General features: G+C 34.1%; 2 protein-coding genes across 2 annotated transcripts; both read left to right on the top strand.

Moving 5' to 3' along the window:
• On the top strand, positions 1,034-2,627 carry LOC109847132 (serine/threonine-protein phosphatase 7 long form homolog). Its single transcript, XM_020416377.1, has 4 exons — positions 1,034-1,332; positions 1,401-1,488; positions 1,565-2,011; positions 2,081-2,627. Exons 1-4 carry the CDS (start codon positions 1,034-1,036, stop codon positions 2,519-2,521), a joined length of 1,275 nt encoding a protein of 424 aa, XP_020271966.1. The 3' UTR covers positions 2,522-2,627.
• LOC109847131 lies at positions 3,756-4,905 on the top strand. The gene is made up of 3 exons (XM_020416376.1): positions 3,756-3,980; positions 4,076-4,199; positions 4,415-4,905. The coding sequence occupies exons 1-3, from the start codon at positions 3,756-3,758 to the stop codon at positions 4,903-4,905; spliced, it is 840 nt and encodes a 279-aa protein (XP_020271965.1).

Here is a 16,363-nt window from a genome sequence, read left to right as displayed (position 1 = left end):
AAAAATTAGTTTATGACCAAATACGAGAGAGGATTAAGTTTATCTCCCGAGCTGCACATGATTGGATCGAAACTAGTTTGGGACCACACAATGTTGATAAGTGGGCTTTATGTGAAGATGGCGGGAGACGGTTCTGTATGATGACTACGAACGCTTCAGAGAGTTTCAATGGCGTGCTCAGGGGAGCACGCGGTATTGTTGTTTATATATAACTAGATGAGTATTTTAACAAAAAGATCTAACACATTGAGCATTGTCTTCTAATATAATTCTCAGTTATATTCATTATGGATCCGGGACCGAGACACCCCGATGTATTGACCCTCCAGGCGAGCCACGTTTCATGTTATATAAATTTAATGTTTGGTTTCAAGTTATTGCTTTCTTCACGTTGCGCATTCGTTTGTTGTTTATATATAACTAGATGAGTATTTTAACAAAAAAGATCTAACACATTGAGCATTGTCTTCTAATATAATTCTCAGTTATATTCATTATGGATCCGGGACCGAGACACCCCGATGTATTGACCCTCCAGGCGAGCCACGTTTCAGAGTATATTGGCTCAGGACAGGTAAAACATATTTTGTATATGCTAGTTAGCATTGGCACTAATTTTAATTTTTCGCATTATACTTAATCAATTCTTTCCTCCTTTGTATAAAAGGTCGGCGGGGCGCCCTCGTTCCGTACGAATTAGAAATTGTATGGATGACGGTCGTGAAGGAGTTAGGGGGAGAAATAAGTATAGTAGATGCGATCAACCGGGCCATAACAAAAATAATTGTCCAGTTAGGATTAGGCGTTGATGTTGTAATTTGTAGCGGTTTCGATCTGTGTTTTCTTCCGTATGTCATTTGTGATTGTTAAATGTTAGGGGTTTCGTTCTGTGTTTGTTTCCGTGTGTCATTTGTGATTGTAATTTGTATCGTTTCGTACTATGTTATATAAATTTAATGTTTGGTTTCGAGTTATTGCTTTCTTCACGTTGCGCATTCGTTTGTTGTTTATATATAACTAGATGAGTATTTCAATGGCTTACATATTGCACATGATAGGGTGCGTGCTTTTTCCGGATGCGAGCAAGACTCTCGTACATGCACGATGGCTGTCACTGCTGGAGGATTTTGACGTATGCGGCGCACTGTCGTGGGGCAGTGCGGTGTTGGCATACCTGTATCGAGAACTGAGTAGAGTATCCCTGATGCAGAATAAAGAATTCAAGGGATGCTGCACATTGATACAGATTTGGTCATGGGAGCGCATTCATATTGGACGCCCTACTTTACTCGTGCACCGTGACCTACAAGGGCGGTTTCCTTTGGCGTACAGGTATAATTGTACACACAAATTTTATTCGCACTGAATTTGTACTTATATATTCTCTATTCTGCATATAGGTATAACGTGCGGTACGCTAAGTACCGATCAGCGACGCGCCATCGTGAGTTTTACCGAAATGAGCTTGATGGTCTCCAACACGAACAGGTAAATATAAATCTCAAGTCGTTATGAATATTATAGTTTTGTTGTTGATACTGATAAATTTTTTATTTTATTTCAGTTCAAGTGGAGACCCTATACACCGCCGGAGCTGGATATGCATTCTCTTGCACCCATCTGCCGAGATAGTCCCGACTTGTGGAGAGCGAGAGTTCCATTGATTTGTTGGGAGATCGTGGAGATGCATGTCCCTGACCGTGTGCTACGACAGTTTACGCTCTCTCAGCATGTACCAGATCCTGTTGAGCAGATCTCTCGTCGGCGGCGACCTACTTCGCACCATAACGACTGGGCCGTAGTCCGTGCGGCCTACATAGACAGGTGGGCTCACAGGTGGGATTTCATCCAGGATACGAGGCCCACGGCTGTTGACTATACCGCGTATATGGGTTGGTATTGGGGTATCACACGTAGATGGATCACACGTGACCCACAGCCCTTAGCTGGACACATGCCACGGCCACCGACAGACAGTTACATCCCTAGTGGGATGAACGAGAGAGATTACGTAAGTTTCTAAGCTAAATTATAATATTTTTTTCTTGAGTTGGTACTTATTAAATTATTTACCTCACAGGTCCGTGCTTTGGATAGCATTCAGGCGGATATTGATGCGACCGTGCCTGAGATTCAGGATCAGGTGGCGTTAGGGCTCCTCGGCAGGATCAAGAAGACCATAGCACAGGTGTTTCATAAGACTCACGTCGACGAGTTCGCAGGCCGTGAGGACAGGTCTCGATCATTTGGGCAAGCGTACACTCGGCGCCGACGGCCACGTGACGATGACGGCGGCACTTCGCATGCTGATGGAGCCGGCACTTCGCATGCTGATGGAGCCGGAACTTCACATGCTGATGAAGCCGGCACTTCACATGCTGATGGAGCCGGCACTTCGCAGCCTCACACACAGCCGGATACTCAGATAGTCGAGGCTCATCAGCGCGGGGGGCGGGGAAGAGCGAGGGGGAGGGGGAAGAGAGGGAGAGGAAGGAGAGGAGCTATATTGGGTTGTATTTGAACTTATTTTGTTAAAATTTGTAAATTGTATGAATTTTTAAATACTATACTTTTATGGATCAATTATAGCTCGATATATGATCTTTTTGCGTATTGTTTGATTCGTGCGTGTTTAAATAATATATATATTGCAGTAATTATTGTCAACAGGTAAATAGGTGTATATATGAGTTAAATAGGTAGACGTATGCATGCTGTGCATGTTTTTTGCAAAACCTGCAACTTCACGGGAGTTGAACTCCCGTGAAGATGCAGGGTAAAATCTTCCGCGACTCGCTCGCTGGAAAATATGGACTGCAGCTTCACGGGAGTTCAACTCCCGTGAAGCTGCGGGGTAAAATCCTCCGCTGGAAAATATGGACTGCATCTTCACGGGAGTTGAACTCCCGTGAAGTTGCAGGCTAATTTCCGAGGTTATTGGGGGAGTTAAACTTCACGGGAGTTCAACTCCCGTGAAGTTTAAAAACGTACTAAACTTCACGGGAGTTGAACTCCCGTGAAGTTTCGTAAAGTTTTTTATCGAAACCGACCTGGTTTCAGCGACAGTGCTGAAACCAGGTCGGTTTCTCTAATTAAATGTGAAAGGGGTTGTTTTTTGCAATAAAAACGTCAAATGGGTTGGTTTCGAAAATTTGTCCTTATAACATAAGATCCATCATGGTGGGATGAAGTCCATTCACTTGAGCACTCTTGAAATTCCATCACTGAACCTGGCTGAACTGGGTCATTTAAAAGTTAGAACCTAAAATAATAACCGGATTCAACTCTTCGAATTATATCTTACATTACACCTTACACGTACCAGGATTTAGCTTTTGGGCAGAATAAGAAGCTATTCAATATGCATCAATCTTGGCTATTTTGGGCTTTGTTCAGGTCATTCTCAACTCATTAATTTTTAGAATGGGAGCATAGCCATTACCTGAATCCCCATCTTGACTTAGAAGATACCCTAATACAACTGGAAGTTTTTTCCCATATAATATACATGCATATAAACCATTTATTATATGTTAATTTCATGCGGTCTGGTTTAATACAATTTGCAAATGCACACCTTCTGTTGATTGATCACTTGTCATAGCTAATTAGAACAGAGGCATGCATTATAACTAATGATTTGCGGCTCCTTTATTTATTCGCTTCTGTTTGTATGCACACCTTGTATAGTGTAATATTTTATAAATTTGGTGGATTGATATATCTTCTAATGATAATTATAGCATTTCTGAACAATGTCTAACATCACCAAAAGGGAATTTGCTGAGCTTGCCGTTGATGGCAGCAACTACTTGACTTGGGCCTTGGATGTTGAAATCTACCTGGATTCTTGTGATTTAGGTAGCACTATCGTTCTAGCTTCCCAGAGCACCTCTGCCCAGAAGGCAAAGACATTGATTTTTCTTCGTCATCATCTCAACAAAGACCTGAAAAATGAGTACCTTACTGAAAAAGATCATGTTGTTCTATGACAATCCCTGAAGGACGCTTTGACCAACAGACGGCTATTATGCTCCCTCAAGCACAGTATAATTGGTTGAACTTACGATTTCAGGATTTTAAATCTATGACTGAATACAATTCAACTCTCCACCGCATTGTCTCACAGCTGAAGCTCTGTAAGCAGAATATTACAGAGGATGAATTGATTAAAAAGACCCTCTCTACATTCCATGCAAGTAATCTTGTACTCCAGCAGCAGTACATGACCAAAAACTATTCAAAAGACCCTCTCTACATTCCATGCAAGTAATCTTGTACTCCAGCAGCAGTACATGACCAAAAACTATTCAAAACACTCTGAATTGATCTCTGGCAAGTAATCTTGTACTCCAGCAGCAGTACATGACCAAAAACTATTCAAAACACTCTGAATTGATCTCTGTGTTACTAGTTGCAGAGAAACACAACCAACTTATGATGCGCAACCATAATGCTAGACCAGTTGGTTCGCAAGCTCTGCCTGAAGCACATGCAGCAAATCAGAGTAATACTCATGGACGTGGTCACAGGTATTATCGTGGTGGTAGGGGTCGTGGTCGTCGCAATGCTTATGGTCTTCAGGACCGTGGCAAGGGTCAGAACAAGGATAAATCTCCTTCACACAAGCTTAGCTCTCATCAACAGGTTGCAAATAACAAGCAAGCTTTCTATTGGTGTGGATGTGAGGACCACTGGTCTCGCACATGTCATACACCAAAACATTTGGTTGAGGCCTATCAGAGAATGTTGAAGGACTCAAAGGGGAAGGCAAAACAAGGTAAAAAACATCATGCCAGTTTGCCTGAAGCAAACAAGACCCTGAAAGATGACAATTATGATGATAACATGAATATGGACGATGATGACTTATTGAAGATGGAGCTTGATGATTTTGGTGACTAGGAGTGATCATGTTATTTATCACTATCTATGCATGTTTTATTAGTCTATTTCGTTTTTCAGACTTGTTCTAGTTGCTTTTGTTAAGATAATTTGGAATTTTTCTAGACTTATTTTGCATGTTTTTATAAGACAATTTCAAGTTCGTATGGTTTTGTTTAAATGATTATTCCCCCTTACCTTATTTTTGTTGTGCTTATATGAATATTTCATTTTTTTAAAATAGCACGATAACTCTCGCATACAACCCATGGAGAAGGAGACTATCTTGTTCTTGGTAGATAGTGCTACCACATATACTATCCTGAAAGATAGAAAATTTTTCTAAACTTTAACTGAAAAACAAGGAAGTGTAACCACCATTACTAACGACAATGTGTTGATAGTAGGCTCCGGCAGAGCTTCACTAATACTTCCTATGGGTACGAAATTAATTATCAATGATGCATTATTATATCCAGAATCCAAACGTACCCTTCTTAGTTTTAAAGTATCAATGATGCATTATTATATCCAGAATCCAAACGTACCCTTCTTAGTTTTAAAGATATTCGGTCTAATTGAAACTAAAAATAAGAATGATGTTAAACATCTTCTTATGACTTAGTCAATTAGATGTTGGAAGCAGGTTGTAGAGAAGCTTCCATCTTTCTCCTCAGGGTTGTACTACACATATATCCAACCTAATACTAACCATGTAGCGAGGATTTTTGAGATTTAGGGACCCAAATTCTTTTAAATTCTGGCATGAGCTATTGGGTCATCTTGGGTAAAATATGATTTATCGGATTTCCTTAAATTAAATGGGGCATTCAAACCAAATCCGACCAACTGCATATCATAATTTTCCCATTTATCTAATACGTGGTGAAGAAGCGAAACATTTCTCATCTACGTATTCTTTATTTGCAGTCTATGTTTCTATATCACCACCATAGCGTACCTCTATGGGACCTCGGTGAAGGTACATACATTATTTATGAAACTCCGTCAATAATTTAGTACCTATGACCCCATGTTAGGGGATCAATTTACAATTTGGTACGCTGACTGTATTTTTATTGAAGATCAATTCTTAACATTAGGGGGTGATTAGTTCTCAAAATACAAAATAATATCAAGAAATTCCATTGATAAAAAAAAGATCTTCAATATTTATATCCACGTACTAGTCAAACTGAACCAGAAGTTCACATGATAATCTGCTAAGAAAAGAGTGACTAAGCCTCATATTCATATTGTGTATATCATTGATGATTTGGTATGCCAGAAGCATATTGTGCTAGAAGCATATAAAATATGTTAGTGTAAAAGATAAAAGTCCGCGGGAAACTAAATTCTAATAGAAAGGCAGTTACTCCCATAACCTCCGGAAGAGGTTCATCCTGAAGATGGAATCTCCAGAAAAGTTGCACGTGCTTGTTAATCACAATACTGGAGATGCGGAACGACCAAATCTAATTGTTAAGGGAAATGACGAAGATTTGGTTAACATAAAATAAGAATTAAAGTGGCCACAAATTTATGAAAAAGGAGAAATATATAATAGAAATATAAAAGTTGTTGACAATATAGTTACCTCTACAATTGCTCTTAGTATCTCCGAAAATAATCTGGATCCATAACCTAAGTTGGTAGCAGAGTGCATGAAGCACTCGGACTAGGTGAGATGGAAAGTGGCAATTGAGACTGAGCTGAACTCGCTAAAGTATTTTGAACTTGTAGTCCATATATCCCTGCAGGATATAAATGGGTCTTCGTAAGAAAAATAAATGAGAATTGTAAGGTGGTAAGATATTAAGCGAGATTCATAGCTCAATGGGTTCACGCAGAGACCCGGCATCGATTTAGATATAACATATTCTCCTATAAGTGATTGTATTATGTTCCGCAAGTTAATACCTATGGTAGAAACTATGAATTTATATATGCAGTATATGTACGCCATGACCACATTTTTATATGTGTCATTAGACGCTAATATTTTTATATGAAAGTCCCTGATGGACTTAAAATTCCTGAATTGAGAGAAAACGAGAATCGCAACATGTATAGCATTAAATTGCAAAGGTCGTTATACGACTTGAAACAGTCGGGTAGAATATGGTATAACCGACTGAGTGAGTTCCTCCTGAAGAGGAGATATGCAAATAATGATGTCTGCCCTTGTGTGTTTATAAAGAAATCCAAAAATGGCTTCTGTATTATCTCATTCTATGTTGATGATATAAATATTATTGAAACGTACAAGGAGCTTACAGAAGCTAGCTCATGCCTAAAGACGGAGTTTGAAATGAAAGACTTAGGAAAAACCAAGTTTTGTCTCAGCCTGCAGATCGAGCATTTCCCAGAAGGAAATTTTCTACACCAGTCGACCTACGTGAAAAAGGTTTTGGAAAGATTTTATATAGATAAATCTCATCCACTTAGCACACCAATGGTCGTCCGGTCCCTCAAAGTGGATAAAGACCCATTTAGACCCAAAAAAGATAATAAAAAATGTGAGGGCCAGAAGTTCCTTATCTGAGCGCCATTGGAGCACTTTTCTATCTCACAAATTGCACCAGGCCTAATATTTGCATTTGCGATGAACTTGCTAGCAAGGTATACTGCTTCTCCTATAAGGAGGCATTGGAATGGCGTTAAACATTTCCTTCACTATCTTCAAGGTACAAAAGATCTTAGACTATTCTATAAAAGAAACCAAGATATGACATTGGTGGGCTATTAGGACGCTGGCTACATGTCTGATCCTCATAACGCCAGATCCCAGACTGGTTATATTTTTCTCTGTGGTGGTACTGTCGTTTCTTAGAGGTCTGTTAAGCAGACCATGGTGACTACTTCTTCTAACCACTCATAGATTATCAGGCCTCACGAGAATGTGTATGATTAAGATCGTTGATACGACATATTCATGGCTTGTGTGGTCTAGCGAAAGATAATATTACCCTCACTGTCCTTTATGAGGACAATGCATCTTGTGTTACATAAATGAGCAGTGGATATGTAAAAGGAACCATGACAAAACATATTGCGCCAAAAATCTTTTATCCACATGAGCTCCAAAAGAATGACGAAATCACCATCGAAAATATTCGCTCAAGTGACAATCTTGCAGATTTGTTCACTAAATCTCTGTTTACATTAACTTATGAGAAATATGTTCACAATGTTGGTATGCGCAGACTTGGAAGACTATCGTCTTCAGGGGGAGTAAATTCTTAAAGAACAATCCTGAAGATTGGGCCCTAAAGGTCTATCATCATATTTTGCCCCTTATTCGCTAAGTTTTGTCCCACTGAGTTTTCTTGGCATAGACTCAGAAGATTGTCATCATCAGGGGGAGCAAATTTTCAATGCAATTCCAAAGATTACGTCTTGAAGGACTATAGTTGTACTCTTTTTTCCCTTTGCTAAGTTTTGTCCCACAAGGTTTTCTTAGCTAAAGGTTTTTAATGAGGCAACTAATACAACACGAGAATCTATTTATGTCATGTACTCTTTTCCTCGACTAGTTTTTCTCCCACTGGGTTTTTCTAGCGAGGTTTTTAACGAGGTATTGACATCTCGAAGTAATGTCCAAGGGAGAGTGTTGAAATCTAAAAAACATTTTGTTGAAATTTAAAAGACAAAATGTATGTGGACTATTAACTTGATGTCCTTTTTATCTTCCATCATGTATCTATAAATTGTACGATGTATGGAAATGGAATGAATGAATAAAATTTATAATTTCTCTTCTTCTTTTGTCTCTTGTTTCATTTCTTTAGTATATTACAACAATTGAAATGTTTTTGCCTTCCTATTTATTCTTATTTGACAAGATTTGATTTATAACCAAATTATATATGTAGTAATAATGATTTTCCAAATAATTATGAAGTAACGAAGATAGATGAGCATTTGTTTTGAGTCTATATTCAAATACTCACTATAAAAAAAAGTATATATCTGCGTACAAACATTTTTATTGTTAAGTCAGGCTACGTTTTGATTCATATTTTTATAAAACGGCTAATAAAGGTATAATTTGCCATATATATCCAATAATTAATACATTGGGATTGGGTTGCCATATAAAGTTTGATTGTTAAGTCAGGCTACGTTTTACACGGTTCATAACTCATCATAGAAACTATGTAAATTTTACATAGTTTCATTTATAGCTGTATTATTAAAAATGGGTAGCCATATAAATTTTGATTGTAAAGTCATGCTACGTTTTACACGGTGCATATCTCATTCTAAATTAATCGGTTTCTAAATTTATAAAACGACTGATAAAGACAGCTATAGCTACATCAATTATTTTATTTATCAATTGTAAAATGAAGGAGGGGCGTTAAGGAGCTTGTAGAGAAAGAAAGGAAATAGAAGACATTTGTAAGAAATAAGTTTTCATAGAGAAATAAAGAGCTAAGAATTAAAAAGTTAATTGTTACCTATTATAAGTGGCATGACTCTTGGTGTGAGTTGTGAAATGAAGTAACAGAGTTAATTAAAATAGAATGGGTGATTTGGAAGACATGAGACTAATTATTGAATTAAAGATGAGAAAAAGAGTAATCACATTACAGCTATAAAATAGAATAACATCATAACAAAAGAAATACAAATTTTAGCCGCTTGAAGTACTTGGTTCCATTTTCATTTTCTTCTTCAGTATTTCACTCTTGAGCCCAAATAGTCGTTTTTTGGCATCAATAACCTTGCTACTACCAGTTTCTTCAGTTTCCACAGTAGGAGGGTGTATTTCTTCTAATTTTTGAACTTCCTGCACAATTATACATCTTGTTTTTTGATTGGGTTCTTTTTCATTTATCTTCACAAGGAAAACATATTCCTTTTCTAAGCATGATTTCATTTTTCTTGTAACATTAAAAAGATTCATCCTCTAACATCTATACATGTGCAATAGCTGTGCAACCAATCAAAATTCTGCTTCGTCAAATAAAATTACATATGTTGTATCTGTTCCATTATTTACCTCTAAGCGTAACTTATACCTGGAATGATTTTTTGCATAAGAAAGTGTAAATATATATTAACAATAAAATAATAATCAATGTATATTATCCAACCTAATTGTCCAATCTGAATGTCCATTTTTACAGTTTGTGCAATTTGTCGTGCTACCATTAATCTCATGCACCGCCTTGTTGTATTTTGCATAGGCACTGAAAAATGGTTCTTCCGCATTAATTATTGTTATAATTTTTTTCGCAAATGAGTAAAACATACTCTGCAGAGAAGTCAAATAACATTAAAACTTAGCTGTTTAATTAAATTATTTTTCACTATTACTAAATTTAACATACCTTAGTCAATTGAGGCGAAGTATTGATAACATCAGTCAGCTTGACCCTATTTGCTTGGATAATCATTTTTGTTGGTTTTAACATTACATTTTTACTACGCTCACTGTTTGAATTACCAAGCCTAAAATTTATGAGAAGTAAGAGTTAAAAATAATGAACATTTTTGTAAATACCAAAATTTGAGCCTTATATATGTTAAAAATCCCTGTTATTATCCGTTCAAGCGCATGTGCAATCAACAACTATTCCTAGGCTAATTTTTTACCTAATACCTTCATTGCAAAACTCTCAACATTGTTTTGCAAGAATAATAATATAGTATGTAATTTTAAAGTTACCTATAATTTGAGGGTATATGTCGAAAAAACTTATTATAAAACTTTTAAATAAAAGAGATAAATCCATATCTATTACTAACTCTTTTTTTGTTTTTTATCTTGAATCCCATTGTGCTTTTTTAATTAAAAAGAAATTCCTAAAATTGCACACCAGTCTATCATTTCTCTACATTGTGGAATTTCAGGATTCACGAGGACAAGAGTTGATGACTTTGTAGATAATTGAAACTCACCTAAAAATAAAACAAACGTGAAATTAAAATATTTTCACATTATTTTAAAAACATGCTTGTCGTTATTTCTTTTTACCTAAATAACGTCTACCAATTACGCTTAGCAATGCAACAACGGGTTTCACATCTTTCAAATCCTCCAAAGATGATCCTTCAATCTCTGCTAAATCGCCCCATAGTGTCACTGAAAGTTGATCAAACCTAATTTTTTTTAAAAATATTAGATTTTTTTACCAATAATCAGTACATAGTAATAAAAAAATATTAAATTCTTGCTCTTTATTTATAATTATGATCTCCCTTCTTTTAGAAGTGAGATTGCTAAAAATTGGCTTCACAGTTATTACGAATTCAACAACATCTACAATGGAGAAATTTTTAGCGATAATTAATATGTAGAAATATTTGCATCATAATTATTTTAAAAATATTACCGAAAGACATTTTTCCATCATCAAAAGCAGAAGTATCTTTAAATGAAAGGAATGTTGGTTTCAACTTCTCCAATGATACAATTTTTGTTTATCAAATGATTGTATTTGTTGTTAGAGTTCTTTAGGTAAAAAGAAATAATGACAAGCATGTTATTAAAATGATGTGAAAATATTTTAATTTCACGTTTGTTTTATTTTTAGGCGAGTTTCAATTATCTACAAAGTCATCAACTCTTTCTCTAGATTAATTTTAGAGCCAACTCCTTCTCTGGATTAATTGCTGGATATTTCAAATTTGGAGGCTTTACTTCTCCATTTGTTATATTATATGTTTCTTCCTTTATTAACAAAACGCTGAACCTTTCTATCAGGTCATTAAATAAAATTGCTTGGATAAGTGTTCCCTGCAAAAGACACAATAGAGAATAAATAACATCATCATGGTAATATGAAAATTACATAAAATAATAACAATGTAAAATTCTCATCACCTCTTCATTAATTATAATCAACTTTTGCTTCTTCCCTTCTCCATTCTTAAAGGAGTCTATAGTATTACGTAAAACACGAACATTTATACTCCATTATTCTGATATATTTTTAACTCTAGGATTTGGTTGAATTCAAGAAGAGCATCACTGACTACTCCTCATGTCTTCTCGCCAGTTGGAACACCAGCACCAACTGCTGCAAAAGGGAGGGCATTAGCTTTGATCGATCCAACAACCATGCTGTCAGCCTCAGATGTCCAGCTCTCTTCTCTAGCGACGATGGTCATGTTGACACTTGGATGATTGGGACAATTCATGAAAAAAGTATATAATTTATAGTATTCAAGAAGAGCATCATTGATAGACTTTTGCTAATAATGGTTTAAATGCACGTATGTTTAAATTGGGGGTTAGGGGTTTCTGTATCTCTTATTCCTCGTTCGTCTCCTTGCTTTTATTTTCGGTTAGGGGTAATAGATTATATTTATTAACCACTAGTATAATGCACGTGCTTTGCACGTGGATATGTTGTTGTATTTAATATTATATTATTTAATAAATTATATATAACCATTAAAAAATATTTTATTGCACTATGATTAATTTTTTTTAACTTATACTAATATTAGTACTTATAATATTATTAACATACATTTATAGTTATTTAAATTTTTTATTATACTATTAAACAATTATTTAGGAGTATAATTATTAAATAATAATGTAATCATTAGTTTAAGTAACACTATTGATATAATTAAACCATTTAAATTATTAAACATTTATGTCATGTACATATTTTATTACAATATCTATTAAATAATGGAAATAATTTTTAATATTATATGACATTATGTTGTAAAGAATATTACATTGTTTAATAATTAATATCATCTTAGTAATAAAAAATTGGATGTATGTATAATATTTTATTAAATAAATAATTTTACTATTTCATTACAATTAATAATTATTTTATATTAAATTATAATATATTTATTAATTTTGTTATCATTATAAATTATTAGAATATTCTAGCAAGTGGTCAAATATTTTGAAGAAAAGAAGAGAAAAATATATGTTTCATAAATTTAAAGGATCCAAATTTTTTATATACATTAATTTCTAAAATAAAATTATTTTTAACTTATAAAATCCAAAATTTTATTACTAAGATGATATTAATTATCGAACAAGGTAATATTCTTTACAACATAAATAAATAACCCATATTTATACTATTATTAATAGTTATAATTATGTGCAATAATTTATTAAATGAATGACGTTTACTATTTTATATAATTAATAATTATTTATAATAAATTATCATATGTTCATGAATTTTTTTATCATTATAAATTATTAATATATTCTGGTGAATAACCAAATAATTTGAGAAAATGAAAAGGTGCATAGTTAATGAGAGGTTATGGATCATTAATTTTATAATTAATGGTATAATTTTGAGTTATAAAAAATTGAGGGGGTAAAGAGAGGTTATGGATCATTAATTTTATAATTAATGGTATAATTTTGAGTTATAAAAAATTGAGGGGGTAAAAAAGAAAATCAAAAGTTTTGACATGGGTATTCTCTTTTATAAGTAGTATAGATTATTAGCACGTTTAAATGCACGTCCGTTTATTAGAGCTAATTGGGAGTTTATACCTTCTAATTTTTTGTTATATAAGCATTACCACTTTTACACTTGCACGTTTATGAAATAAAACTAATAGATTATATTTATTAACCATTATTACACGTTATATTAAACTGTTATTAGCACGTTATGGATAAAATTATTTTGAAATAACCGTTATTAGCATGTATTCTATAAAATTATTGGCACGTTGAATAGATTATATATATTTATTATACTAATTTGAGTTATGTCCCAACCCACTTTTATATTAAACCATTATTATCACGTTATGGATAAAATTATTTTGAAATAACCGTTATTAGCATGTATTCTATAAAATTATTAGCACGTTGAATAGATTATATATATTTATTATACTAATTTAAGTTATGTATGTATGGCTTTTGTTTATGTATAGATGCATGTATTTTATATATGTATGTATATGTTTAAAAGGGCATTTTATTTAAGTTATGTATGTATGGCTTTTGTTTATATATGGATGCATGTATTTTATGTATGTATGTATATATTTAAAAGGGCATTTTGGGAAGAAATGTTTTTAACATCCCAACCCACTTTTATAATAGTATTAGTACGTATGGCTTTTGTTTATGTATGGATGCATGTATTTTATGTATGCATGTATATGTTTAAAAGGGCATTTTGGGAAGAAATGTTTTAACATCCCAACCCACTTTTATAATAGTATTAGATAAACCGTTATTAGCACGTTATGGATAAAATTATTTTGAAATAACCGTTATTAGCATGTATTCTATAAAATTATTAGCACGTTGAATAGATTATATATATTTATTATACTAATTTGTGTTGGCCTTCTTGTTTTGATGGTGATTTAGCAAACAATTTACATCGAATGTTGTTTGTCTAGTGTTTGTGTTTTCATATTTATTCTAGGCAAACAACGAGTTAGAGGATGGATGGAATAGCGCTTCAACGATAATATCAAATGGAGGTTGGCAGAATAGCAGGTGAAGCTATGTGCAATTCAAGTTAAAGATTCAAGTTCAGCTTCATCCGCAAGTGTACCAAGTCGAGCTTATTAAAGATCAAGATCTAGCTTGGGTAACTTAGTTTAGGTTTTATATTATGTGTGTTAAATATCTTAAGCTCAATATCATATACACACAAGTATTTGGTTTCTACGTATATATATAGTTATATATATACATGCATGGTTTTGGGTTTTCATGTTTACAAATATGAAATATTTATTATTTTGATTTGGTTTAACTACTTAGATATAAAACAAATATATTTTCATATACATACTCCTATGTTTCATTCTCTAATGTATTTGTTAAAATATCATTTTCTTAGTTTTTTGGACTTAACAATAATCATATACATATTTTATTAAGTCTACATAATCATTGTGCAAAGTTTTAAAACATGGTTTAGACAAAATGTCAAAATTCACATGTTTACATTTTCATGTTTTGGCCTATTTTGTAAAATGATGATATTTTTTATTTGGGAAGTCCTTTTTGGAAACTAGTCATTGTAGCATGTTTATTATCATGTCTACAATCATTCCCCAAAGTTTTATATTTTTTAGAATTTATTTGATATTTTTAAACAGTGTTTTAAAATCAGCAAACAAATTTTCAAAACCTATATTTCATGTATCAGTTCACGGTCGACCTCCACGGTCGACCGCGCCTGAGTCTTTTGCATAGTGTGTAGCAGAAACTTTCGCAGTTGACCGCCATGGTCGACCGTCAGCTGAGAATTTCTCGTGGTCGACCGTCGCGGTCGATCGTCGAACTCTCTGGACTTTTCTGTTGATTTTTTGTTGCTCGCGATCGACCGCCGCGGTCGACCGCCACCCCCCCCCCCCCCCGCCGCTCTGTCAGATCAGTCCCAACGGCTAGTTTTCAGAGCCGTTGCAGTATGGTTTTTTGGTCTTTTTCTTGGCTTTCTTTTGGCTTTGGGGTTTGTATAAATACCCCATTTTACCTTCAGCTCTACATACAACAAGAGAATGTTTTAAAGTGTTTTAAAAAGAGTTTAAGCTTACTTAAGGGTTTGGTTTATGAAGAAAGTTTTACAAGAGCTTGAGGAGATTATCAATTGTATTTTGGGTATTCAATCAATCTCTCTCTCTTGTCATCTAGAGAAGTTTTCCTAAACTCAACTCTATCTTTTATTTATAATTATTTGTTGATTATCATTTCTATTAAAGCTAGTTTTATATTGAGTTTAGATTTGATTTTATCTCATTGTTACACACACACACACTTGAGCTTATTGTATTTGCATTATATTGAGTTTAGATTTGATTTTATCTCATTGTTACACACACACACACTTGAGCTTATTGTATTTGCATACATAGTATATTAGGGTTGTGAGAGATTGTAACTTTAAGTTATGCTTAATTGAGTTCTCCCTTGTATGAGAGAACAAATCATTTATTGTTACATTGTGAGATTGTAAGGTTTTCGATGAGCTAGAAAACCGAGTGTGTTGTGAAGTTTTCGGTGAACTAGAAAACCGAGTGTGAGGAGTGAACGTTGTTCGGTGAGCATTGAAAACCTACACTGTGAGTTGTAAACGTTATTCGGGTGAGCGTAGAAAACCCGGTTATGATAGTGGATTTCTCCTCGGGAGTGGGGAGCGGAGACGTAGGACGAAAGGTCCGAACTCCGTGATCATATCGTGTGTTTGAGTTTGCTTTGGCACACTTAATCTTATGTTTATATTTCTTGTCGCCATTGTGCATTGCTCATTATTATATCATCCACTATCTTGTTTAGATTATTTACCCTTGTGTTGTTTATACATCATTACACATACATTGCCTATATCTCATTATTAGGATATATCTTGTTGTTCATATTGCTTATCCTAGCTCATATATATTGTTGTATTTCACACTTGCTAGGATAACTTGTTAATTAGTTTTTAATTGGCATAAAATCGGATTAGATTAGCATAAGCTAGGATAACTTGTTAATTAGTTTTTAATTGGC

This window comes from Asparagus officinalis, chromosome 7, assembly GCF_001876935.1.
Source record: "Asparagus officinalis chromosome 7, Aspof.V1, whole genome shotgun sequence".
NCBI lineage: Eukaryota > Viridiplantae > Streptophyta > Magnoliopsida > Asparagales > Asparagaceae > Asparagus > Asparagus officinalis.
Note: the sequence above shows the minus strand (reverse complement) of the source record. Positions and strands in the feature narration are given on the sequence as shown.

What these genes read in the sequence shown, in the direction of transcription:
- LOC109847132 (XM_020416377.1), top strand. Translation starts at nt 1,034, where the DNA reads ATGGCTTACATATTGCACATGATAGGGTGCGTGCTTTTTCCGGATGCG. An exon ending in ATGGTCTCCAACACGAACAG is followed by an intron (nt 1,489 to 1,564) that starts GTAAATATAAAT and finishes ATTTTATTTCAG; the next exon opens with TTCAAGTGGAGACCCTATAC. An exon ending in GGATGAACGAGAGAGATTAC is followed by an intron (nt 2,012 to 2,080) that starts GTAAGTTTCTAA and finishes TTTACCTCACAG; the next exon opens with GTCCGTGCTTTGGATAGCAT.
- LOC109847131 (XM_020416376.1), top strand. Translation starts at nt 3,756, where the DNA reads ATGTCTAACATCACCAAAAGGGAATTTGCTGAGCTTGCCGTTGATGGC. An exon ending in ACCTTACTGAAAAAGATCAT is followed by an intron (nt 3,981 to 4,075) that starts GTTGTTCTATGA and finishes TTACGATTTCAG; the next exon opens with GATTTTAAATCTATGACTGA. An exon ending in CCTCTCTACATTCCATGCAA is followed by an intron (nt 4,200 to 4,414) that starts GTAATCTTGTAC and finishes CTGTGTTACTAG; the next exon opens with TTGCAGAGAAACACAACCAA.